This window comes from Haliotis cracherodii, unplaced genomic scaffold (genome assembly GCF_022045235.1).
Source record: "Haliotis cracherodii isolate W230 unplaced genomic scaffold, xgHalCrac1.p SCAF_6, whole genome shotgun sequence".
Taxonomy (NCBI): domain Eukaryota; kingdom Metazoa; phylum Mollusca; class Gastropoda; order Lepetellida; family Haliotidae; genus Haliotis; species Haliotis cracherodii.
This window is the reverse complement of record NW_027266319.1, coordinates 22,506,465-22,534,142: the sequence shown is the minus strand read 5'-3', so window position 1 is coordinate 22,534,142 and position 27,678 is coordinate 22,506,465. Positions and strand designations below refer to the sequence as shown.

Genomic DNA, 27,678 nt, shown 5'->3' with positions numbered 1-27,678 from the left:
GCGCTGTCATATAGCTCGAATATTGCTGAGTGCGGTGTTCAACAACAGACAAACAAACAATGAAAATATTGAATGTTCGCCATCAAACATGTCCCTAACAATTTCATAAACATTAAGGGCCACAGGTGGCCCAGACGTCTTAGGCGCCGCAGTTCGCTGTGCAGTGTTGCATCCCTTGGGGATGCCAGAAACATATGAGTGTGGGTTCGAATATCTGTTCGCCCCCTTTATGTTTCTAGGTTTGTCAGCACCATACCCGTGCTCGTGGGTTTCACCAAAGTGGTAAACGTCTGCGACCTGCATCACTTCAGGCTTTCCTCTCACATCAAGATGACATGCCGTGATATAACTTGAACACTATTAAAAGCGGCGTTAAAGCCAACTCACTCACTCATTCGTAAACATTATTATTTGTATTGCAAAAGATTTGCCCTCATATAAATTAAGTTCGGTCACAAATATCACAATAATAACATCAGTGCAAGATGTTTGTCATTGGGAGATTTCAGAAAATATCATCGTTACCAAAAATCAGTGCATGATGTGTACTCGCCAGTGAAATAAAAAGGGCCACACACGCCTCAATTTTATTACAACATAACACAACAAACCAAAATATTTTGTAGCAGCTGAAGATATCACAATTCTTTAATGAGTATAAAAGAAAATCAGTTGGGTAAAGTTCTTCCCTTTAGACTGGACATGTTAAGGTTGAAAATTACTTGCCGTCGCCGCCGCCATAACCTTTATTGCGTCCCAGGACCGAGTTAGGCATGGTGGGTGAAACTTGTATTTGGCTGAAAAGGAAACAGAGCAGGAGTAAAGTACTACACTTGTAACTTCTTTTGTCTTCTCTCATTAAACCAAACTTTGCCCCAAATAGCATTTTTACCAACATGAAATCTACAGGAGTCTTCTTAGAATTGTTTTCATATATGAGTGAAAAAGTATTACCGAAACAGATTAACAGAAATCCCAGTTAAGTAAAATGCAGGTGTAATGTAAGGATACGTGTAATAAGCATGAGCTGACTATGGTGACACTAACAAGAAGACAACAAGCGTATAGTTGACAAAGCCATCTATATCCCCCGCCCATGTTCACATGTTATGGTCCCAAACCAGGTAAATGACCCAACATTTCTCTTAGCCCATGTGAAAATAGCTGCAATGGAAATACTAAAATAAACATTTCTAAAACTCCTTAATATCAAATGGCACTAGTTCAGTATGCGCTTTATATATAGACATGCAATGTTTGGCAAGGAAATATTTAACAGTTTATTTGTTATACTCCTTAAGTAAACCAATCCTATATTAAAACTTAAATCCAACTTGTTGTCATGGAAACAAAAACAATAACAATTTCTAAAAGTGCTATCTATCAAAAGGCACCAGTTCAATATGTGCCTGGTAGTCATGCAAAGTTTTGTAAGAAAGTATTTAACGGTTTTTTAGTTACGCTTTGGAAACGAACACCACCCCTGTAGAACCTAAGTCCAACTTATTGCCATGGAAACGTGAAAAATAAAAATATCTAAAATTCCTAAATAGCAAGAGGCACCAGTTCAGTATGTGTCTGGTATACATGCAAAGTTTTGTTGGAAATTATTCAACGGTGTTTGAGTTACGCTCCGGGAACGAACAGCACCCTTATAGAACCTAAGTCCAACTTGTTGCCATGGAGACGAAAAAAATTAAAAAATTATAAAATTCCTAAATAGCAAAAGGCACCAGTTCAGCATGAGTCTGATAGACATGCAAAGTTTCATAGAGAAATATTTAACGGTTTCTGAGTTATGCTCCGGAAACGATATCGGGACGCACACACGCACGCACGCACGCACGCACGCACGCACGCACGCACACACACACACACACACACACACACACACACACACACACACGGAGGGAACCCATTTCTATATCCCCCGCCAACTTCGTTAGGGCGGTGGATAATCAAGATGTCTATTTGTGGTTGATGGTATGATTAAAGCACAGTGCAGTAAACTGGGTAGGTAGATGCCATGGTCTCTGTTAATGGATATCTTTCTTTGGATATCAATAGTTCCTTTATGGGTTTTTTTTATTTTTCCAGTGACTGAGGTTGGTATGGAGAATCCTGGTCTGTTGCCAGGGAATATGGTGTTCAGGATGTTCGAGGAGATGTTCCGCCGGAAGGGCAGATTCCTTGTCAGATGTTTAAACATATGTCTTGAGTTCTTTTATTCTTGTTGCTATGGAGCATGAAGTCTCTCGGATAAGCGGCCCTGATCCCAACACACTGGGTGTAACTCTCTTCTCACATGAAACTGACACGTCGTAATTAATATTAATTAAAATACTGTTCAAGCGGCCTCACTCCACACTCACTCAATATGCTTTCATGTATGGGCGTTTCACATTTTCAGGTAGGGCGATACACGTTTCTATTCCATGAGAGGGATTTCGAACCCCTATCATCATACATGTAGTGAGTTAAACCGAAAGTTTTGACGCGCCTGGGTGTAACTTTCTACATAGATACTCTTTTTTTGGTTTTATTTGGGTCACAAAGCTTATCAGTTTTCAATGCGTTATACCCGTCAGTCTATTTTTATAGCCTCGTAAATATCACTGTAGCTCTTATCGAAAGAAACGTTAGTGACGGATCTCGTTCCCTGCGTTTGGCAATCTAGGTTACCAAAGAGTGACTCCCCACGTCATGTGAAAAGTCCTACTATGTGGCTGTCGATCGATATCAAACTACAACAGGACTCGTATAAACTGGACCCGACAGCAGAATGGTAGGTAGAAGTGGCTACGTTAAATTAACCAGTAGACATGAGTTTGTTTCAGTAACAGCTGCAGAAATTTGATTAAGTAGACCCCTAACGCATGAAGGATTAGAATTAGTTGAAACAGAATAAAACCGTCGGTGTAGTTTCGTCATACGCAACGTTTATGACAATAATACTGAAGTGTGTAAGGAGTATAATTTGTTTATCATTATTTGCCTTTTACGCCCATTGGATCTGTTTCGGCATATAATCGATACTGGTTATTATCAGGCGTTGACGTTTACTATTAATATTACTTGTGCATATATGTTGGGACAACTTAAATATACCCCTTGTTTACGGCATTTCAGACAGACCTGGTTGCAAAAAAAACAGGTTGTCATATAAATTTACATTTGCTCTTACCTATTTTGTCACTATTAGTCTATTGATCACAGTAATAAGGTGTTAAGGATTAAATCAATGTTGAACATCATATTTCACAGCAAGAATGTTCATGTATTTCAGACGGACGTTCCGCCAAACCTGGCCTCCAAGTCGTACTCAGCAAAAAAGACTGTGGCAGAGGGTTTCCTTGACCTAGCCCTGTTGTTGGCCAACACGTCTCAGTTGAGGTCAGTCCTTGAGGTCCCGTTTGAGCTGAGGACGTGGACGTTCTGGCCGCTGGTGGTGATGCTTGGGCTGTCCCTGTTGCTGCAGTTAGTGACGGGAGTCATCATGTTCGTCATGGGAACTATAGTGTCCGATGGTGAGGAGGAAGAGGGGCGTGCTAAAACTCTCAGCAATGTATCAATCGGTCTCATTGCTACCATAGCTTTCATCAATACCTTCATTACAGGGTTCGGGATCAATTTTACAGAGGATATTTCTGACTAGCACGCCTTCTGTAATACAGAGGAGGCATCTCATGTCATGACACAGTGCGTGAAGCGTGTTGATCTCTTCGTTCAGTTCTAGGTGAAATAACATCACGATTACAAAGTGTATATCAGATCAAATCCAAAAGATACTGATTTCTGAACTCGTCAATATTGTTGTCTTTGTAACACGAAATATATTTACCAGCCACTGACACCTTGTCACATATGCATATCAACCATATATGATTATACATCATTCTCGGGGGCACTGGTGGCCCAGTCGTCTGAGGCTCCGCGATTCGCTGTGCAGAGTTGCGTCCCTTGGGCACGCCAGAAACCTATGATTGCGGGTTCGAATCCTGGTTCGCCCCAATTATGTTTCTAGGTTTGTCAGCACCATACCCGTGCTCGTGGGTTTCACCGAAGCGGTAAACGTCTGGAACCTGTATCACTTCGGGCTTTCCTCCCACATTAAGCTGACACGCCGCGATATGACTGGAATAATGTTAAAAGCGGCGTTAAACCCAACCCACTCACTCACTATACATCATTCTCCATAAGTAATATGGTGTATGTGTTAGTATATGTTCGTATAGCCATCTCACGATAGTAATTATCCATTGATAAAATCCTATAAATGGTCATGTCCAATACACTGATGGAACATATCATATTTTAACATTCATTCAACTTTCAGGCATGTAATGTTTGTCATCAGTCTGTGTGTTAAATGTTATGGATGATGAAATATGTACACATAAATTTTTTATGTCAATTTATATCACAGTATTAAACGATTTATTGCGAACGTGAGTGATTATATCATTTCATAATAACTACATCTTTTGTACTTGTTTGAATGTGTATATGTGTATTTAAAAGCGCTTAATAAACTATAAAATGTGAACTGGTGTCCGCTTCCTCGATCACTTCAACATTTAACATATTAGGACCCATGAAGATCCGAGGTAGAACAGGTCTTCAGCAACCCATACCTGCCGTAAAAGGCGGCTATGCTTGTCGTAAGAGGCGACTAACGGGATCGGGTGGTCAGACTCGCTGACTTGGTTGATACATGTCATCGATCCCAAATGCGTGGATCGATGCTCATGTCTTGGTGACTTGTGTCCGGTCCAGACTCCATTGTATTTTTTCTGAGTGCGGTCTAAAGAAATATGCTACCTGTGAGCACATATTACAATGAATTACCTTCAGTGGTATATTTACTGATGGAAACGAATAAGGGAACAATACATCATATAGGAATATAACCTCTACTGTCAGTACATTTCAAATAGCGTGTATACAAATTCAGCACAAGGGAGAATCAAAGGTGGATATGCTTTTTGTGTGCATTTTTTCCAAGGTGTATTTGGTGGACAAGGCTGGGAAGCCATGATAGCATATCATTTTATGTGTCTAAAACTAAATGTTCCCTTTATCTAATTTCCATCAGTATGTTTAAGATTTATCATTTTCACGACAGCGTCTTTTCATCATAGTAGCTCAACCCGCAATAAGGACAAATGAAACCGTACAGGTAAGTAACGTACATTGTCCAGTCGATTGTTGAAAGCAGATTCAGATGATGAAAACAGGATCGACTGTGTGGAACCAGCCACAACCTCCTTTGCCGATGCCAATAAGGCTCTTGAAACACTCAAGATTTTCATGCTTGCCGTAAAAGGCGACTATACTTGTCGTAAAAGGCGACTAACGGGATCAGGTGGTCAGGCTCGCTGACTTGGTGGATGCATGTCATCGATCCCAATTGCGTGGATCGATGCTCATGATATCAATCACTGGATTGTCTGGTCCAGACTCGATTATTTACAGACCGCCGTCATATAGCTGGAATATTGCTGAGTGCGGCGTAAAACAACAAACCAACCAACCAAATCAAGATTTTCCTGAACATGCTAAAAACAACAGAGATGACATCATTTGATAATTTTGCGATTGCGATTTAACTAGGCGGTTTCACAAATGCAGTCAGAGCAAAATCACCGACGAAACGTCTCCCCTATGAAAATCGTGAAATGCTATATGGACATGTATTTGATCAACAATGTTCTAAAACTGTTATGAATTATATATTATTGAATGAATGTTATGAAATGTTATCAATTGAATGCTTTGAGGTGATCACTTCTTATACAAGTCAATGCTGCAATGATGTCGATTGTGTTTAGTTTTATCCAAGATGGTGGACGTTTCCGAGCGAAAACGTATATAACGAGCAACGTATACAACGAACTGATTTATCCGGTCCTTGTACGTAGTTCGTTATATCCATGTTCTACTGTACCATCATAGACTTTCTATTCCATGATATCACGTGCTTGTTTGTCTTCAAAAGAGCGACAGGAGTTTTAGGGCAATTTCACATTCAGTACCAATAGCAATCTAACGTTTTGGTAAGCTTAATGCAGTTAGTATGGTTATGGCGATAATGATACTGGTCGATTGTGAGACTTTAAAGTCCTTTACACGGAACATCCGTTTACCCATCGATCCTGTTACAAAAACGCTGTCTATTCCATGATGGCTGCACGTTGGATTAACACATAACTGTTTTATGTCTTTTTGTTTTGTTGTAACTTCCTTGGGATGACATTGTAAATGTCACCTTCAGTGACAGCATAGCCTCGATAGATGACGCGCAACCCCAAATGTCTATCACGTGACGGTCGTGTTTACCTCACCTTCAGTACAAGCATGACACATGACAATGTAAGACACAAAAATACACCACCGCGCCGCCCAGATCGATGAAGAAGACAACACTTGGCCTGATAAGGGAGAAATTTATGACCACAATTTGTCCTGCAAGCCTATGGAATGTGTCCGTCCGAGCAGCCTTGTTATCAGTAATATACTGACGGGTGTACAGTGGTTTCGTCCACCCTAGATTTACAGTTTTATCTCGCCCGTTGTCGACGGGTTTGAGTTGTAGTTTTACATGGCGTGTAATGTGTAAATTTAGCAGGCTTGTATTTAGCGACAGGCGGTAACAATCTGTGATGTCAGCTCGTAGGACCGGGAGTTTATCTGTGAAATGTCTGTCTTATTGATCTGAAATAGGGTTTCTCTCGTGTGATTCTACAACTTGGTTGAATGCCTGAAATATTGCGCCTCTGAGAATAATTCAAAGTCAAGAAGTCAGTTGGAGAGGTTCACTTTGGACGAAAACCTGTCCGGAATTTAGATGATAATCTTATGATTTCATAATGGCAACAGTGGGAACAGAGGATTCGCAGGGCACCCCGAAGGTATGTCAACACTACAGCGGGAACTAGGGGATTCACACTCTGTAATATCTAAACAGGCTAAAATGGAATTCATTGTCAACATAAAAATTACCCTTGTTACATTTTACCTCAAGACAAAGAGATTTGATACTGCTGACACGAGAAAGAACGTGATTTGTAAAATAGTTCACAAGGTAGCAGTGGGTAATACTGGTATACTAAATCCAATGCAACAATTACTTTGTTTATAGGTAGCCTTGTTATTTATGTCATTGTTTCCATAATGTGCAGTTAACCTGACATTAATTTCCGGCTCTTATTAATTTTACGATTTGCATTATCGGGCATGACCTATGAACACACAATGACATTTAGAAAGTGGTCAAATGTAACAAATGTTATATTTGGGATGACACTTTCTTTGTAAAATACAGATTGTCGTACTTATTTTGGATTGAGTACCGTCCGGGATTTGAACCCACACTACCAGAGTGAGGCACCTAATCGCCAGCACACAAACTGGCAGTGTGGGTTCGAATCCCGGACGGGACTCTATAAAAAAAAGCACGAGAATGATGATCTATGTACACATTCCCGCTTTTAACCCAGACGTTTACAGTAATGTATATTTTAGTAGCGAAGTAAAAGAGTAGAAGTACCTAAAAAATAATATCTGAGATGCTGGACTTCCTGACAGATACCAACTATTTGATATTTGGGGATAGGACATTTAGGTAAGACCTAGGCATCCCAATGGGCAACAACTGTGCTCCCCTTCTTGCTGATCTGCTTCTTTTGCCAAATGAATAGGAATGTCTTCTTGGGTTGGCAAAATAAAAAAAAGGAAGTTGGACTCAGGATTCGGGTACATCGCAAATCAGATATCGTTCAATGGTGGTCAAATAGCCAGCCAATCCCCTCTTGCCATACATTCTTGTGGATATGTTTTTGTCACTCTGAGCAACCCATGCATGCTGTAAAAGGCGACTATGCTTGTCATAAGAGGCGACTAACGGGATCGGGTGGTCAGGCTCGCTGACTTGGTTGATGCATGTCATCCATCCCAATTGCATGGATCGATGCTCATGATATCAGTCACTGGATTGTCTGCTCCAGATTCGATTATTAGTTACAGACCGCCGTCATATAGCTGTAATAATGCTGAGTGCGGCGTTAAACAACAACAAGCAAACAAACACATGCCACTCTGAATCAGTTTCCATAGATGTAAATATGAAACAGATCAGCTTATTTTTGGCCCAGGTGGTTAAGTCAGTGGAAGAGAATTGTGTATTTGACCATTTTTTAACGATATCCGATCACCATTATACCCGAAGCTTGAGTTAAACTTCATATTCATATTCCCTTGTTTTGTGTGAGAAATTGAAATGGATATAGTCGTAGCTGCATACCGACTATAACGAACCCTCTTCCTATCCCTGCGCAGCGGTAACAAAGGTCCTTGTCTAAAGACTCCTGTGAATTCCTCATACACGCAATTGGTTAAGCCGAAAGTCTTTGTCAAAAACTGGGGGCAAAAGAAAGAGTTAGTTTTTTCTGTATTTGAAAGTTGAAAGGACTGTTGTTTCGTTTGATTATGTCTATTTAAACATCCCCGCAGCAGTTTGTAAAAAGTAATCTGTGGCTCGGTAATTTTGTGTAAAAATAAATTGTTTCAATGAAGATTGTTACAAGAAATTAATTTGTAACCACATGACCGCTACCATGTTTGAAATGTAGAACATTTGTGCCGAAAAAACAACATTTATTGACACAGATAAGATATCCAAGACACCCATCATCAGTTTTTATTTTAATTTGTTTAGATCAAAATATATTCAATAAAATGATACCAGAAATATTCTTTGAGTGCTGACTAAGCGCCAGTACAGTATGTTTTGGGTGGATATGCTATCGCTAACTAACGATATTTCCAATTGAAAATCAAACATATGAAACAATCAACAGAGGTATAGTTTTTTTGCTCCCCGTGTATGTCAGTTGTTGTGAGTGAGTTTAGTTTAACGCAGGGCGTACACATCTAGCACTTTGTATTTGGTCATGGTGCTGATTGAGGATTGTAAGGAAAACCTAGGATCTGAGCCCACGAACAGAGGATCGGTGCACGGCTAAGGGACGCAACTCTTGAACAGACCCGTGAAGATTCTGGGGTAGAATAGGTCTTCGGCAACCCATGCTTGCCGTAAAAGGTGACTATGCTTGTCGTAAAAGGCGACTAACGGGATCGGGTGGTCAGGCTCGCTGACTTGGTTGATACATGTCATCCATCCCAATTGCGTGGATCGATGCTCATGATGTCAATCACTGGATTGTCTGGTCCAGACTCGATTATTTACAGACCGCCGTAATATAGCTGGAATATTGCTGAGTGTGGTGTTAAACAACCAACCAACCAACCAACCAACCAACTCTTGCACAATGTAATGTAGACCATTGTCAACTTTTGTGCAATTGTGTTGTTGAAAGTGAGCGATTTAGTAGCGAACTAATGGTGTGTCTTACAAGTTGAATGAGATTAGTTCACAATTGACAAACTGTTTTCAGCGGCTTACGTCCATAAGGTCGTATGTGCAAAGGACGTCTGGTTTTTACAGCAGAACGTCATAGATTATAGTTCCCCGCATGTGTTAAGCACTCAATAGTATCATACCGTGGTTGTTATGTAACTAAGGTGTACAACGCACATATTGACCTGTCTACAGTGATATATTTCCTGATTGTGTGGGTACATGACGTCATTTGTAGGCTGTAGATCACGATTACAGGCCCCTTCTGATAGATCTGTTGAACTAATAACATACATCTGTTTACTGTGGACTTGAGATGTAAGAGTCGACTTTGTACTTATTTAACCTGGGGTTTGATAAAGTGAAACACATTTGAAAGCAAACATAACGAAGAGGCGAGGCTACTCCTATATACCAACCTATACCGTAACAACGTGAGTGACCCAGTATTATAGGAACCGCAACATCGTCGGGCAGAGTTACGTCCCTTAACCCTGCGAAGACTGAACGTGATTTGTGAAGGGGCTCGGATATCAGATTCGCCGTGAATAATTAGTCCCTCGCCGTACTTTCATTAATGATTATTTATAGGTTGTGAACGTCTTCGACATAGATCACTTTGGACTTGTCTTTCTCATTAAAGTGAAACGCCGTGAATACTGTTGATAGCAGCGATAAATCAAACTCACTCAAGGAGGTAAAAGTATTTTAGTAATAACTCAATGAATCAAAACTCAATGATGGTGTTAATCGCTTTAAAATATGAACATTTCTTGAAAAGCCCACTTTGCACTTTTTAACATTACGTGTGTAATATTCATCGCTATATATAAGTGCAATCATCTTGAACGCGACGTTAAAGCCTATTTCACCTATCCTCACCAGTGAGAAATCTAAACAGACCAAACTCAGTTTTGCTGACGCTGAATGTCATATAGGGATTGCTATTTTAAACACGATCTAATTACTACTTTCCGATACATATTTTCAAATACACTTTAATGTTGAGACAATACTTAATTTAGACGCCGTTGCCAATTACAGTTTCGATTTTCAGATATTTGCTTCAATCTTTAGTTTCTGTAAATAAAATTCCCATTGCCATCGCATTTCAATATTATTCATCTTGATGATTTTACAACTTTCATCAAGTTCTCTTCACTATCTTCAAGTTGCAGCCTAAAAGTTTAACCCAGCGTTTCATAGTATATTTTGCATAAACATTTATATTCTTTTGCTAAATCAAACAGGACTATGTTCTTTTTTTATTTCGAGTTGGTTTACATTTAAGCGAATGTCGATGATATATTCCAAATGATATGCTATTTATTCACATGTGAGAAAATTTGCAAGCTCAACAATTCTAGCGAAAGAATACATAAATTATTTAGTGCAATCACACTCATTTATATTGAAAGAGGAATCGACTACTTCGACAATCTCAGAGTCTCATGTCGTGTAGATAAATATCCTTTATTTTAAGTTGTAATCCTTACCGGCTGAAATACTTGTTTTAACTTTATGAACATAAGCGGACTTACAACTGTCTTCGCTAGTTAGTCATCGCGATATTTCGTGATTCTATTTCAACTGTCGAGGACTATAAGGTTTGATTTTAATGAAATTGAAACTGATGTCTAACACAAACTCAATGTGTCTTCAGATCGGTCATGTCCCGCCCGGCTACACAACGCGAGCCTACGCTACGAGGAAGACGGTGGCAGAAGGGCTCCTTGACTTCGCCCTTCTCATGGCTAACGCAACCCAACTGAAGGCATTGCTGGATCTGCCTGAAGGCGACGCCCGTAACAGCTTCTTCTACACTACGTTGTCGTTGTTGGCGGTGTCCATCGCGCTGCAGATCATCACTGGCATCCTCATCTTTGTCCTGGGAACCATGGAGGTGAAGACTGAGGAGGAACAGAAGAAGGCCAACTCCTTGAACAATGCCTCGGTGGCCCTCATCATGTTCATTACCGTAGTGAATGTGTTTATTACGGCGTTTGGTATCAAATATACAACGCCGGTTTAAAACACATACACATGTAGCAAATTTTGGAACATTCAGGTACAATGATTTTATGTTAATTTAAGTTAATGTGTTTCAAATAATGATCATGACGAATCAGCATATCGATAGTGTACGTATGAATGACACATCGGAAAGGGGGACGGAACAATCTACGAAGATTGTTGATTTTCTGTTGGATATGATTTCATGGAGAAAAATATAAGGACCTCATCATAGGTACAAGCATTATAAAATTAAATACAATTTAATCGTTCAGTTCAGTTCACAAAACACGTAGCATTGTAATTAAGCATTTTAAGTGTTTGCAATAATTGTTAAATGCGATTATAAGTATAAATATTATATACTTTTCAAGCCTTTATCTTGAAGTGATTTAAATGGTGTGGTCTTCACTTTGAATAACCAAATTTGTTTCGAATATAGGTAAAATGATATCTTACTCCACCATACCCACATTTACTCAGTCACTTATCCTTGTGATTAGCATCCCTGGCCGGACATCACTGGGCCTCGTGATATATAGAGGTATGTTTTAGCTTTCTAGAGAATCATATATCAGGTAATATGCAGTGATTGTTTTTGAAAAGTAGCATATCGTTTCAACAACATCAGTAAATGCGCTAGTGTGTCACGTGATTGTCTTGTCAAGCTTGATCGTTTACAGGCCGCCGTCGTATGGAAGACGTATTACTGTGCGGCGTTAGGGAACAAACAAACACATTTTTGCAAATGTGTGAGCGGCGGTTGTTACCGATAAAGCAGGACGTACTTAATATCCTTTTCGCGAAAACTTTGTGTCACCACTTATTTGCAGTGATCAGTTACCATTTTCACCACATTTTATTCCTTTTACCCCCAATGGAATCTGTTTCAGCGGATAATCGAGACTATTTATTGTCTGGCGTTTACGTTATATATTTTCAAACACATAGACATACAACCTTGCATGCATATATTCGTTGGGGTCCGGGTGGCCAAGTCGTCTAAGGAGCCGCAATTCGCTGTGCAGAGTAGCGTCCCTTGGGTACGCCAGAAACCTATGATTGTGGGTTCGAATCCCGGTTCGCCCCAATTATGTTTCTACGTTTGTCAGCACCATACCCGTGCTCGTGGGTTTCAACGAAGTGGTTAACGTCTGAGACCTGCATCGCTTCGGGCTTTCCTCCCATATTAAGCTGACACGCCCCGATATAACTGGAATACTGTTAAAAGCAGCGTTAAACCCGACTCACTCACTCATATTCGTTTTCTCTTCACGAGTAATCTGCAACTAAGAACAAACGTGTTCTGTCATTGTAATCATACGTAATTCCTATAGCAATTTAAGAATGCATACCTTTCCTTCCCCCGAGCAAACTGTCATAATCGTTTAGAAGAAGAACGCTTCTTTAAATTCTGTGTATGTCCATATGTCATATAAAAGACAATGATTATGTAATAATATCTTGATACCTTCGTGAATATTTAGATGTAGATTAAAAGTAAGCCAGATCACGGTTGGCCCAGTCGTCTACGGCGACGCAATTGGCCGAGCAAAGTTGCGTCTTTTGGGCACGCCAGAAACCTATGATTGTGGGTTCGAATCCCGGTTCGCCCCGATTATGTTTTTACCTTTGTCAGCACCAAACCCGTGCTTGTGGGTTTCACCAAAGTGGTAAATGTCTGAGACCTGCATCACGGCGGGCTTTCCCACATTATGCTGATATAACTGGAATAATGTATTGTTATATATATAGTGATTTGTTTTTATGGTTACATGCTAGTTTTAGATAATAATTTGTGATATTCTAGTTATTTAACTGTCCTTTGTTGATTTTAAAGTTTAATTGTATTTCTTTTGTATAACATTTGATAATCACGATATGGCTGAAATACTGCCGATGTGACTTTAAATTTTCACTCACTCACTCACTATAACTTGAATACTGTTGAATCCCAACTCACTCACTCATCTTCTCAATTGTGCCCATGCCTCCTTTAACACTGAACACTGGAAACAGCGAAGAATCAAAATGTAAAATGTCTATCTACGTAGTGTTCCGATTTTATAATATTCTTTCATAAAACTTAATAAAGAAATAATATATTTTTTAGCATTGTATATTCCTTGTGATTCATGCTGTTGACAGCATATGGCTGATTTGGAAATTGACTCCGTCCTTCCTCAACTTATTAGTTTGAAATAGATCTTTTTCAAACCTCCATGTCAGAATGATGCGATCTGATTGCTTCACATGATCGTCACAAAATAATATGTAACACATTTCTGTGCGGGAGAATGCGGGAGAATGAATCCCGTACACGCCACCACGAAGACGACAGGCTGCCCGTGGATTTCAGAGGGGGAGAATAAATCCCTTAAACCCCACTTCGTAGCAAAAACCCTCACGCTTTTTCCAAGTCTACGAGAGTCCCGTGACATAGCACAAATTAACCTCAGCTCATCTGTTTTCTATGAATTTTGAATTGGTTTTAATTTTTTTACTCTGGGTACTACATCCATTATAGCATAGGAGATGAGGCTTGCTATATATATGACCTTGAACGCAACGTTAAAGCCTTTCTCACCTATCCTCACCAGTGAGAAATCTAAACAGACCAAACTCAGTTTTGCTGACGCAGAATGTCTTAGAGGTTGTTATTTCAAACACGATCTAATTACCACTTCCCGATACATATTTTCAAATACACTTTAATGTTGAGACAATGCTTAATTTAGACGCCGTTGCCAATTACAGTTTCGATTTTCAGATATTTGCTTCAATCTTTAGTTTCTGTAAATAGAATTCCCATTGCCATCGCATTTCAATATTATTCATCTTGATGATTTTACAACTTTCATCAAGTTCTCTTCACTATCTTCAAGTTGCAACCTACATGTAAAAGTTTAACCCAGCGTTTCATAGTATATTTTGCATAAACTTTTATAAACTTTTGCTAAATCAAACGGGGCCCTGTCCTTATTTGATTTCTAGTTGGTTTACATTTAAGCGAATGTCGATGATATATTCCAAATGATGTGCTATTTATTCACATATGAGAAAATTTGCAAGCTCAACAATTCTAGCGAAACGATACATAAAGTAATTAAGTGCAATCATACTCTTGTTATCATACTCTTGTTTGCATCAGGAAAATCTAACCAAAACAATCTCAGGGTCTCATGTCGTGTAGATAAATATCCTTTATTTTTTTCCTAGATATAATGCAAGGTTGACAATGTACGCCTTGAGCCTTCCAAAGCCATCCTAACGTGTTGCGGTTTTGCCGAATTTCTGTGTGTTTTGTGATCACATTTTAACATCTTTACATGTTGTCGCGTCGCGTGATACAATATGGTTTTCATGTTGAGTCTCTCTTTACTCATGTGTTTATCGGGATGTCTTCAATAGTCTAAACAAAGCCACTGTGTGCTTGCACTTGTTGATTCAGTTTGAAGCGAAAGGTAAATATTTTACCTTCAGCAGTTGTGTCCCTTTGAATGACGAAAACACCTGAGCTGCTGATTTCATTGATTTGAAGTTGTTTAGGTTGAAGAGGGTGACGTTTAATCACTAAACTATCATGTTTTGGGGGTTTATTCCTCGTGGTCGAGCCACCATTATCACTTAAACTTGCGATGGCTCCAGAGCGAAACGTAGAAATGGGTACCTCCAACAGACGAAAGTCGAATACGGTAAGCAAATTATTCTGTAACTGCTAAGAAGACAATATGATAAAAATATGTATTTGTATACTAGTATATACATGGTATAAATTGTTATATTGTGATATAGTGTATCATCAAAGAAAAAAAACCAGGTACTAGACACATTTCAACTTTAATCGACATCAAGCTTACTTAATGTAACATGCTTTAAGATAAAGGTTTTTGGTCAAAATCTCATAAACGTCAAAAGTCTTATTGTCTTGCCCGAGGCGTGTCACCTGTGAACACAGCAGAGGGACTCACATTCGCCGTCACCACTTGATGTGTGTGTGTTGATCCTGAACGATTAAGAAATCTCTACTGCGGATTAGCTTTACTTGATTTCGTGCTCCAAGATTTATACGATATCGATGTTAATTTCACGTCATTAGATATCTACCACATAGATAGGACACTAAACCGTTCGTATAATTTTCACAGCTATTTTGGCATTTACGCCATCATTGTGTGGATGGTTCTGTACTGGTGGACGGTACAGATATGAAGGTTAACCAAGCGAATTGCCATATCAATTTGGCCCAGAGAGGCTTTCTCAAGGGGAGGCTTTCTGAACGACTAATGCATTGCGTTTGTGCGCAGTGTGTTGAGAAGTGGGACAACCCTGGAGAGTCCTTCGCTTGGAATAAGTCAGCTCTCCTGAAAAGTGAAACAGAAAGCTTTCTGTTTGCTGCTCAGGACCAGTCACTTCCCACTCGAATCCGTCAATGCGTGATTTTGCATCAAACTGTAGATATGAAGTGTAGATCATGCAATGAATTTAATAAAACTGTCCAACACATTGTCAGTGGATGCCCAGCTTTTGGCACAAACACACTTTCTTAAGCGACATGATGGAATGGCTCGATCATTTTATTACCGTCTTCGCCATGCTTGTGGTTTTATCACAGAAACCCATCCATGGTACGGCTCAGAATATGTAAAGGGCGTCATGGAAAACGATAAATAAAAAATTCTTTGGAATCCACGCCAACAAACCTGATCTTGTCCTTTTTGATAAATCCAATGAAATCATTTATATCATTGAATTTTCTATCCCTTTTGACTTTAGATTTTCAGTGCTCCATTCCTATAAAGTCCTCCGCTAGTTTGCCTTTTACGACCAATGGCATTTGTTCTGTTGGGTAATCGAGACTGGTTATTCTCTGGCGTTGATGACGCCATCAATAATCCAGCTACTAGCTTATCACGTTGAACAGTGATATGTCTGTACCAGGCAAATACTAGTATATGGATGATAGTATCAGCAAAGATCCACATCGCTGGCTACGGTGGTGCACCGTCTGCCAGGTTTATATTAAACCACCCCATTCGCAAATTAGTCGGTTCTTACCACAAGCATTGAGACTATGTGTTGCCCTGAAAATATATGCGACAAAACCATTACCACATAAATGAGAGAGCTCTGCCAAACGCAGAATCAATTGTTCGATTGAGACTATATCATGAGCATATTTATGAATCACTATCAAATAGTGCGAAAAGGTGAGCGTACCCTTCCCCACCGGTGGCATCCGTCACAAACACATGCAAAGGCAAGTCAAATGCTCATCTAAAAAACACAAGAACATAAAGTACAAGTCAACACAGGGAATTGCATCGGGCATAATTCTTGTCAGTGCGTCATATTTAGAAATGTCCTCCACATATCCATCATCAACTTTTTAGGTAAGCTTTACTGAGCCTTGAATGTTGTAACCTTGATCAAACAGCTTAAGAGCAAGAGTCGTATGACTTTCTTTGAAATCTCCATAGAACGTGCATGCTCGATAGTACCTCAAAAGTTGTGAAATGTAGACACAAGGGCTGGAGATGCAGGCATATTGCTCGAGGCTTGTTAAGAGCGACATTTTTTTGCGTAGATTTAAAAATGAGTGAGTGTGAGTGAGTTTGATTTTACGCCGCTTTTAGCAATATTCCAGCAATATCACGGCGGGGGACACCAGAAATGGGCTTAACACCTTGTACCCATGTCGGGAATCGAACCCGGGTCTTACTTCGGCGTGACGAGCGAACGCTTTTAACCACCAGGCTACCCGACCGCCCATTTAAATATGAAGAAGATGAGGCGGTCTCACTCGTCTCCATCATTTCTGGTGAACGTGAATCATGAGGGTTGCTGTATTCCAGGGAATTATAAGCATCGTGTATATTCCAGCACGTTCCTTGTGGTTACAATGTCTATCGTAACACCAGAGGTGGGTTCGATTCCCGCCAGGTAGACCACCAGACTCTTAAACCCAGAGAAATAAAATGACAGTGATGAATATTTGGAAATATCAGTCTGTGAGGGGCCTTATTGTTGAGTACATGTGTGTTCCAATTGTGTATGTATCCTATGATGTAAAGGGGTAGCCTTATGCTTGGCGCGCCCTGGATTCAATTCCGCTCATGGATTCAATATGTGAAACCCCCACTTTGTCATGATATTTCTGGGATATAGCTCAAAGAGACGTTTAACCAACTTCACTCATCCATATTCCCAATATAACATGTTTTTTTAGAGAGAAACCCATTTTCAGGTAGTTTTTGGGGCGGTCGGGTAGCCTAGTGGTTAAAGCGTTCGCTCGTCACGCCAAAAACCCGGGTTCGATTCCCGACATGGGTACAATGTGTGAAGCCCATTTCTGGTGTCCCCCGCCGTGATATTTCTATAATATTGCTAAAAGCGGCGTAAAACCATACTCACTAACTCAGGTAGTTTTATGTTTTCAACAGAAATTCGGTTCATATGAAACCCCCGCTTTGTGTCACGCGCCATATTTCTGGGATATTACTCAAAGCGGCCTAACACCAAACTCCCCCTTCTATATACCCAGGTTTTCTTATATTTATGAGACAGAAAACTAATCTAAGGTAGTGTTATTTTCTTCAGCAGAAAGCTGCGGAAAGAGTTATTACGTCCAATCGTTTCGCGTTAATCTGACTTCTTGTTTTGTGGTGTAAGCCCATGGATAACAACACAAGTCACGTACCTCATGCTGGTCGTGAAAGCCAATTAAGATGGAGATAAGACGGTTTGGCTCCTCGACTGTTGATTAACAAACGGTACATAATTATATATTCGGTATACCTTTAGAACTAATTATTTGTGTTTGTATTTGTGACGGTTGCCAGGATACACTTACCATTTCGTGAACACCTGGTATCATCAGTATTTTGATAGTGATTCATAAACATATACTCATTTATGTCGACGATTTAGAATTTTAAATGCCAATTGTAGAAACCATCATTACAACCTGCAGCTCACATACATGAGTTGAAACATCAAATATCTCCTTCATCTTATGAACAAATGCTCTTTGCTTTGACGAACATCATCTCTATTTGATAGTGATTCAAAAACGACCGCCTCTGTGGCCTAGTGGTAGGGTGTTCGCTAGGGGCTCGATCCCCGACTGCGTCATACCAAAACATTAAAAGGTGGTACTTATTGTTACCCTGTCGGGCGCTCGGCATTAAGAGGCTCAAGCAAGGACTGCTCGCCTCGGAGTCAGTATACTGTGATTTTGATTTAAACATATTTTATTCAGATTGAAATGGATTGGGAACAAGTTATCCAACTTAGGACTCCCTCTCCATGGTATTTACAAAGCTTGTACAGTAAATCATATACAAGGAAAACAGAAAAGAAGATGAGTGTAAAGATAACAAGAAATGTACAAAAGAGAGAGACTAGTATATGTACATTCAAGTGTTACCCAAATCGCTTTGTATGACTTATAAACATTTGCACTGCTTTAAAGATGTGTTGATTTTCGATAATGGACAAACATTCATTTCCGTTTAACATCAAATTTAAATCTAATTTAGCATTTTTGTTCACGGCGTTCTGTAAAATGTCCCGAATTATTATTAACATAGTTTTTCTTTGGTGGACGTACGATGGACACTTTAATAAATAATGATATGCGTTTTCACATGGATCACCACATTGACATGTTGGATCACATTTTACCTCTATTCTGTATAAATCATAATTTAACTGGTTTTCATGTATCTTAATCGAGTATGATAAATATTCAATTAAGATTGATACTGTGTCTGAGTGGGGTATTCATGTTAAACTGCGGCATGGTATCTCAGTGTGCTAGCTCTATAAATCGGCATCAGTCTGGACAAGCAGCCCACACACGTGCATGCACGTCGCTATATAAGTGCAATAATCTTGGACGCGACGTTAAACCCAATTTCATTTCAGTTCACTGATTCTCATAAGCCTCTTGCTGAGAAGATGTTTGATCAAGATTACAACAGTCAAGGCCTCAGTAAAGCTTTCAAAAAGTTTATGGTAGACATGTGGAGGACATATCCAAAGTTGACGCATCAGTGACAAAAATTATGTACGATGAAGTTCCCTATTTTGACTATATGTTCCTGTGTTTTTTAAGATGAACATTTGATTTGCCTTTGCATGTGTTTGTGACGGGTGCCGCCGGTGGGACAGGATACGCTCACCTTTGGTATCATCACTATTTGATAGTGATTCATAAACACATGATCATGATATAGTCAGAATCGTACAATCGACTCTGCTTTTGGCAGAGATTTCTTATGAATAAAGTTTTGTCGCTCTTATTTTTATGATTAGGGAATGAATTTTGCCGATTTTATTTTATTAAAAGCTGGCGTTGAGGTTATAAATCATGTACCCTAACTGTCTCTTTTGCATGGCTATCCTACTGACAGATTATAGGATTTATTAACCCTAACATTATTAACATTGACGTTGTTATTTGAAACAAAATATAAAACAATGATAGGGACCAAAACGTACTTCTCTGGTATCCACGAAAATTATATCAACATCGAAATCTTTGTGACCAATCCGCCAACTGCTTTGACATCACACATTTCTACTTCATGTCCTAGGAGATGTTTGACCGACGCGCCAGAAAATCTAGATCGTTGTTTTACACCATCATCAAACGAATGTGTTTGTAAATATGACATCACCAACGGTTTTTTTCTCTCCCAGTGTCCCATTGTAAATAAACATGGCCTTCTCTATAGAGAGTAACGTATTGATTCTGTTGATACGTCAGACTCTGCCTTCTTCAGCATGTGTCACTTGCTGCAGAGAATGTTGTGTTATTGGCTAACATCATCCCGGGGATCCTGTTGGAATCGTGAAAATTCAGCCACAAACAGTGTTGACGAAAATCGAAATCACGTAGAGAAAAAAGGAAACATTTGTTCCAGCATCCCTGTTATACGGGATGTTGATAAGACTTGTCACATGTTTCGTGAAACTAGGTAAAACTGGTAAAACAAGAAATGAGGAATTTATAAAAAAGGGATGTTGCAGCTTTTAGGATGTTTTCATAGTTCCCAACTCAGAAACAAAACTGGCGCTTTACGAGGACAGTTTATAAAAAAATGCAAAGGATTGCAAAGCAAACTGAGAAGATACTTCTGACGTCACCCCAGAATATATAAATGTAAAGTTCGCGCACTCGTTGTTCTTCTAAGACAAGGTAAATCCACATGGACGCACAATCCACTCTCGCTCACTCGCACATGTATACACACATTAAATCACACACAGAGAAAATGTACGTGCACATATGAATGTTTCTTTGAATTTCATTACGTTGCAACGTGAGTTACCTTTGGGGCTCAAAATGAATTCATTCATCGCGAACACCTGGTATCATCACTATTTGATAGTGATTCATAAACACATGCTCATGATACAGTTGGAATCGAACAATCGACTCTGATTTTAGCAAAGATTTCTTATGATTATGGAAAGCGTTTTGTCGCTTTGATTTACCCTTTTGAATAAAAGCGACACAATCTTTAAATCAATAATCATAAAAAAATATCTGTTAAAATCAGTATATTGTACTAGTCCGACAATATCATGAGCATGTGTTCATGAATGGGACCCATTGCTTAAACTACGATCAAAGTACTGCTTGCCTTGAAGAACATTGAGTTCATCGCTGAAAGAGCTGGATGTACACCTGCACGTGGAGAAGGACGGTTTTATATTTTGGCACGGCGGCGTGTTTGTAACGTGTCCCCTGACTCTGGCCTTAAGTATTTTCAGTCAAGCCCTCTCCTAACGTTTGCACTGTCTAACACCAGGCTTTTGTGAAATAGTTAAGGAGACTTTTGGCAGATTGCGAGCAATTCAGGTCTGGTTGTCTTCGTGTCTCCTCCCCACAGCCCGTAAATTACCGATACTTGTACGTGATGTTTTAATGGCAACTGTGCAAACTTTCTTATGGGGAGATTAGTTTCAGTTAAAAGTATTAACCACTCCATTTAAACCAATACACTCATAATATACACCGCTTATTTTATCAGGCCCGTAGGAACGGGGGTAGGGACCCTTCATGTTAGTATTATTACTATATCATATTAGCTATTCTTGGAACGATTGCACATGACCGATAGCCAAGGCCCCATTACACAAAACAACATCAGCTAAGGTTAACCTGAAGGTTAGAATTAAGGTTACCTTTGTCTGAAGTTCCGCCCGTTTCACAAAGCAACCGTCACGTGTTAACCTTAGCGCTGATGTTGCAATCGTATGGTATGGCATCGTATGCTACAACCATATGCTCTTTAAAACACGACAGTTTGGGATTTTCTTGCCCATTTCTGACACAATTTTTTAGTGCTATTTTTTTAGACCCATTTGCTTAAACGTCAAATGTAATTTTTGAACATGAAGGATTACGAAACTATCGTAAACTACCACCACATTGCAAACCTACCTTTCTTAATATCATGCCGACGTGTTGTTGTATAAAACCCAATGTGTAAGAGCTGTATTGAATTAATCCCAGTTAAAAACAAGTAGCAAAACAAATTCTGGATAAATAAGTAAGAGCAGTTCCCCCTCAAAAAACTAAAACTTGAATGCAGAAGAATTTCAAGGAAACGACAGATGTCTCGACAGTTAATCTGAATGATCATCAGTTTTTTCTTGATAGTGTCAATTTTATTTCTATATAGTTGGTTGGTTGGTTTGTTCTTTAACGCCACACTCAGCAACAGTCCAGCTATATGACGGCGGTCTGTTAATAATCGAGTCTGGACCAGACAATCCAGTGATTAATATCATGAGCATCGATCCACGCAACTGGGATACGATGACATGCATCAACCAAAACAGCGAGCCTGAACACCCGATTCCGTTAGTCGCCTCTTACGACAAGCATAGCAACCTTTTGTGGCAAGAATGGGTTGCTGAAGACCTATTCCATCCCGGGATCTTCACGGGTCTCTTTTTATATAGAATATCAGGGGATGACAATTCTGGTAGAAATGCCGGCTGTAACTATATTACATATGAGTGCAGTAATATTGAACGCGACATTGAACCACATGTCACCTCACCTATTCCCCTGTTAAACGTTGGGCAGTTATATTTAGGGCTGGGAGAACAAGCCTTGATGATGACCCTAGCTCAGAACGTCCCTCTACTTCCATCAGTGAAAATTCAATCAAGGACACTTTTGCAGTCAGATAGACATTTAACCATCACTGAACACAGGTATAAGCCATAGATCCATTGAAAAATATTGTTCATGAACATTTACAGATGAATCAAATATCTGCTCGTTGGGTGCAAAAGTTTCTAAATTCTGATCTTAAGGAAAAACGAACTGACACTGCCAGAGAAAACTTAGAGCTAATTGAGGACGATTTCGTCAAATTCAAAAAGAAATTAGTATTGGGTGATGAAACATGGGTCTACCACTATGATCCCGAGTCAAAACGTTTGATCTGCTTCATCTCCTGAGAGATGCTATCAAAGAAAAGCTGGAGTTCATGACAATTCCTCTTCTCACACCTCTCGACTTGCAAAGGCTGCTGTGCCACAGTGTAGGGTCGACGAGTTCCCCACCCTCCATACCAAGTGATTTCCACCTGTTTCACAAACTAAAAGAACACCATCGTGGAAAGTGCTATGACAGCAACGATGACCTCAAAGCTGCCGTGAATGTGTGTTCATAAAACTTCTTCCTGACTATAATTTAATAGCTTCACTATCGATATGATAGTGTATTAAAACGCAGGGAGATTAAGTTGAAAAAAACACAAAACACTTTCACAATTGTTGATTTTGTTTGTGAAGCTTAGAACTTTCTGACCAGCCCTCGTAGGAGATACGATGTAGTGGTTATTTTGCTCTATTGAACGTAATAGTGGAGATTTATAACCGCCAGTGCTCTCAGAGCGACGCGGTTAACAATGTCTTTACAAACTGATTGTTGAAGCAGCGACGATTACTCATCGATGACATAGCGCAGCTCCAAGTAGTTTATTCCCCCTGCAGCGTTTTATTGCACAACAAACAACGACCACGAGTCGTATATTTCTTATATGTGATAGGAACATTAAGCACAGCCTCTTTGAGGATATTTATAAAATGTACAAGCTATAAAACAATATTTAGCCGTATTTGAATAATGAAAGCATCCTGAGTGCAATCCGACCTGGGCAATGTCGGACAAGTCCATTTTATGAACAGGGAGGCTAAGTTTTGTATTTCCTGAATATTCTCACAATTCTCCAGGAGATTATCTGTACTTTTTCTTCAAAAACCGATAGCCATACATCGCCTATTTTTGGATGCGATCGTCCGGCCATTGCGTTTATCTGCGTTGCCCAGCTACATCGCCGGAGAACAACTCATTACCCTCTGAAATATAACGTCGTTCAAATTACGACGTAAACAAGTTGTATGTTCGAATCTCCAGAAGTGACGTCATGATAGAATGTTTTATCGTGAAATAATCCACGCCTCGTTCTTCATTATTATTTGTGATTTATCGCGTAGTTATTATTGTACAGTAATAATAGGCCGTCTGTAAATCCCATAACTCAATATGCAATGTATGCTCAAATAGTTGCATTATTTTACCCCGGTCAATGGGTCGGGATGCATCGCTTTTTGCATTCTCAGCTTCCTGGGGATCATACAACCTAAGCCCCCTGCGAGCCGCTGGAAGGTTAACAGTCACATTACCATCTCATCCTACCGGGTATGCTACCCGTTACGATCCGGGGTAGAATTATATAGGTCTTCAGCAACCCATGCTTGCCGTAAAACGCGACTATGCTTGTCGGAAGAGGCGACTAACGGGTGGTCTAGCTCACTGACTTGGTTGATGCATGCACGCAACCCAATTGCGTGGATCGATGCTTATGGTGTCAATCACTTGATTGTCTGGTCCAGACTCGATTATTTACAGACCGCCGTCGTAAAGCTGGAATGTTGCTGAGTGCGGCGTTAAACAACCAACCAACCAACATTGATTACGTCAGATGGCAGTCCTGATCCACTGTTCCACAACCTACAAATAAACAAACAAATACCCTACCGGGTATGCATTCACTACTAGGTGAACAGAGGCATAATGCCCAAGGATACACCGCATGTGCTACACGTTCTTCAGTGTGGGGCAGGATTAACATTGATCTTGTGTGAGCGTGAGCGTGGAATAAGCACTGATCTTAAGTGACGGATGTTTTAAGCATTGATCTGATGGCTAGTGACAGATGGTAGGGGCTTAGCACCCGTGGCCAAAGGAATAAGCACTGGCTGGTGGCCTGAGCAGTAATCCACAGTGACCAATCGTTCTTAAATGTTTATCCTTCAGATTTTTTGGACACCCTGAAATCCTTTGTGTCTGTTTACGGAATTTTAAAGATCTTCGAGTGTGCAAGCCTAGAAGAGGAAAGGGGGTTTACCTGAGGGTCGACGGTTATGTCAGTGGATTGTAATATTACCTAAAAAATAGAGTTGACTGTCGGATGAACCATATCCTCTGCCTTTGATCTTTCGCCAAAGTATTTGAGAACTCTGCTCACCTGTTGTCGACTAATAAACGTTTATGTATAAAAAATAGTTTCTCGTGGTACCTGTTTTAAAGAACGTATGGAAAGAAGCTGATTTCCTGTCACATTCTCAAACGATATTAATATTTGGAGTGTCCGGCATCCAGTCATATGATCCACGCTCTGTTTGAATGTTAAATGTTTAGACAGAGAAAAGAAATATTTAGAAAGAACAAACGTTACAAAATATAAAAGGTGAGATGACATGAGGACTGTTTGTCCGGTTGTAGATGGTATTAGCACGATTGGGATATGCATGTCCTGCGATGGATGAGACAAATGTTTAATCAATATATTGACGTATTAACTAATACCAACACAATCAAGGGGGAAGTGGCGTTAGGTGGTTGTGAATCTTAATTCTCAAAATAAAATATGTTACAATTAAGATCGGGTTGTCAACTCATCGTTACAGGACTGATCGCGTGGCATAGTGCCCAGATAGCTTGGTTTCTGGACTGATTGTGTGTCGTAGTGCCCATTGACTTGGTTACTGGACTGATTGCGTGTCATAGTGCCCAGATAGTTGGTAACTTGACTGATTGCGTGTCATAGTGCCCAGATAGCTTGGTTACTTGACTGATTGCGTGTCATAGTGCCCAGATAGTTGGTAACTTGACTGATTGCGTGTCATAGTGCCCAGATAGCTTGGTTACTTGACTGATTGCGTGTCATAGTGCCCAGATAACTTGGTTTCTGGACTGATCGCGTGTCGTTGTGCCCAGATAGCTTTGTTATTGGACTGATCGCGTGACAAAGTGCCCAGGTAGCTTGGTTACTTGATTGATTACGTGTCATAGTCCCCAGATAGCTTGGTTACTGGGCTGATTGCGTGTCATTAGGGCCCAGATAGCTTGGTTATTGAACTCATTGCGTGGCATAGTGCCCGTTTTGTACATTTATAACGATTCTCTCTCCCTCTCTCTCTCCCTCCCTCTCTCTCTCTCTCTCTCTCTCTCTCTCTCTCTCTCTCTCTCTCTCTCTGTGTCTCTCTCTTTCTCTCTCTTTCTCTCCGTGAAATTGCTGGACTATTGCTAAGGCGACGTAAGACCATACTTACTATTTCCTTCTAATATGTCTGTTTTTCTCCTCTTCCAGTCCGGGCAGGCTGTGTTCGCCTCAAGGACCTACACAACCCGAAAGACGGTCGCGCAAGGCATGCTGGACATCGCTCTTCTCCTCGCCAACGGTTCCCAGCTGAAGGCGTTGTTACAGACGCCGGATAGTCACCGCGACGTCCTATACGTACCACAGTTGGTACTCATTGGGTTGTCGGTGACGTTGCAAATATGCGTCGGCGTCATCATCATCATCCTCGGCAATATGGAAGCGCGGACGGGCGAGGCACAGAAACGGGCAATAGTGATGAACAATATCAGCGTGGCAATGATTCTCTTTATCACGGTAATCAACGTCTTCATCTCAGCGTTCGGGATAAAGGTGTCGGGACACGAGTTAGTGTATACGAACGTGCCGTCAGCGACAACTCAAGAAATGGACCTCGAGAGCATCTTTGGACAAGTCACATCCGGGGCACAAATGATGGCCTGACGGACGTCTTGATTCCCAAACCAACATGTATTGACACAAACGTTATAAACACCAACAATGTTGCGGGGTTGGAGTTTTCAAATGGCCATCTTTATCGAAGTCTTCAGAAGTCAAGGATCGACCATGTGGTAACCGTGTTAGCGCGTTTCTCGTCGCTGTGTCTATGACACAGCAACTTACATGGAACCTTCGGCAACCAACACTTCAGAGCGTTTCGTTTGGACCTATTTTTGTTGTTGGGCTAGCTCTCTATGAGGCACAAATATTGTACAGATCTGTGTGAACGCTTGGTTCTATACATTAACTACCTTCATGTCCGCATGTTATATTTGTGGATAGAGCCATCCATGACACTTAGTGGAAAGCAAAAATTCCTACGATACGAGTTTTGTATCGTTAAGCCATGCAGCAATACTAACAACACGTATATATACATATGCTTTGAGCATACACATGTGTGGCCTTTAGCCTATATAAGAAGCACTATTATTATTATGGTGATGATGATGATGTACAGATTAAAATACAAAAATGCAGCAAAGGGGGTCTGGGTGATCCTGGCACAGTCAGGCTGATTAGGCTCATCGTCATCTCAGGGCCCTTGCCCCCTCTACACGCAGCCCAGACAGAGAATGGAAATCCTCCCATGAAGCGCTGCCTAGTCAATTCAAACCCACCCAGACAAGTTTTAAAACAACTTGTTATACCATATTCATAAGGACAACAGGTTAAACACACTTGGCATACTCGCAAGTACTGCTTGGGTGGGCTTAAGCATGCCACAATGCAAAATGATGGAGCATAACGTCCCTTTACTGATAGATGTAACTGAAACAAATTGAAATTATTTGGAATACATTATGATTGAATATTCATTATATACAGCAAGTCTTAATTGCAGCCTTGTGTTTCTTCTTCATATTATATGTTATCAGTGTTTCTCTTACAATTTTGCAGTTCAAAGCACAAAGGAAACTTGTTATTGTTCCAGAATTCAATATTTTACTTAGATATAAGTTGGACGAAAGAATGTTATATTTTAAAAATAGGGATTTGGGATTTCAGAGTCCACGGGGCGTATATTTGAATAATGAATCCAAGCGTATA

At 40.1% G+C, this 27,678-nt stretch overlaps 2 protein-coding genes across 2 annotated transcripts; both read left to right on the top strand.

The window, feature by feature from the left end:
* The first annotated feature begins 2,707 nt into the window (after positions 1–2,707).
* LOC139446316 (uncharacterized) lies at positions 2,708–26,571 on the top strand. The gene is made up of 4 exons (XM_071227664.1): positions 2,708–2,785; positions 3,287–3,654; positions 5,202–5,319; positions 26,119–26,571. Exons 1-4 carry the CDS (start codon positions 2,783–2,785, stop codon positions 26,569–26,571), a joined length of 942 nt encoding a protein of 313 aa, XP_071083765.1. The 5' UTR covers positions 2,708–2,782.
* Positions 6,601–11,848, top strand: LOC139445582 (ninjurin-2-like). Its single transcript, XM_071226739.1, has 2 exons — positions 6,601–6,911; positions 11,082–11,848. The coding sequence occupies exons 1-2, from the start codon at positions 6,870–6,872 to the stop codon at positions 11,448–11,450; spliced, it is 411 nt and encodes a 136-aa protein (XP_071082840.1). The 5' UTR covers positions 6,601–6,869; the 3' UTR covers positions 11,451–11,848.
* Positions 26,572–27,678: the final 1,107 nt, after the last annotated feature.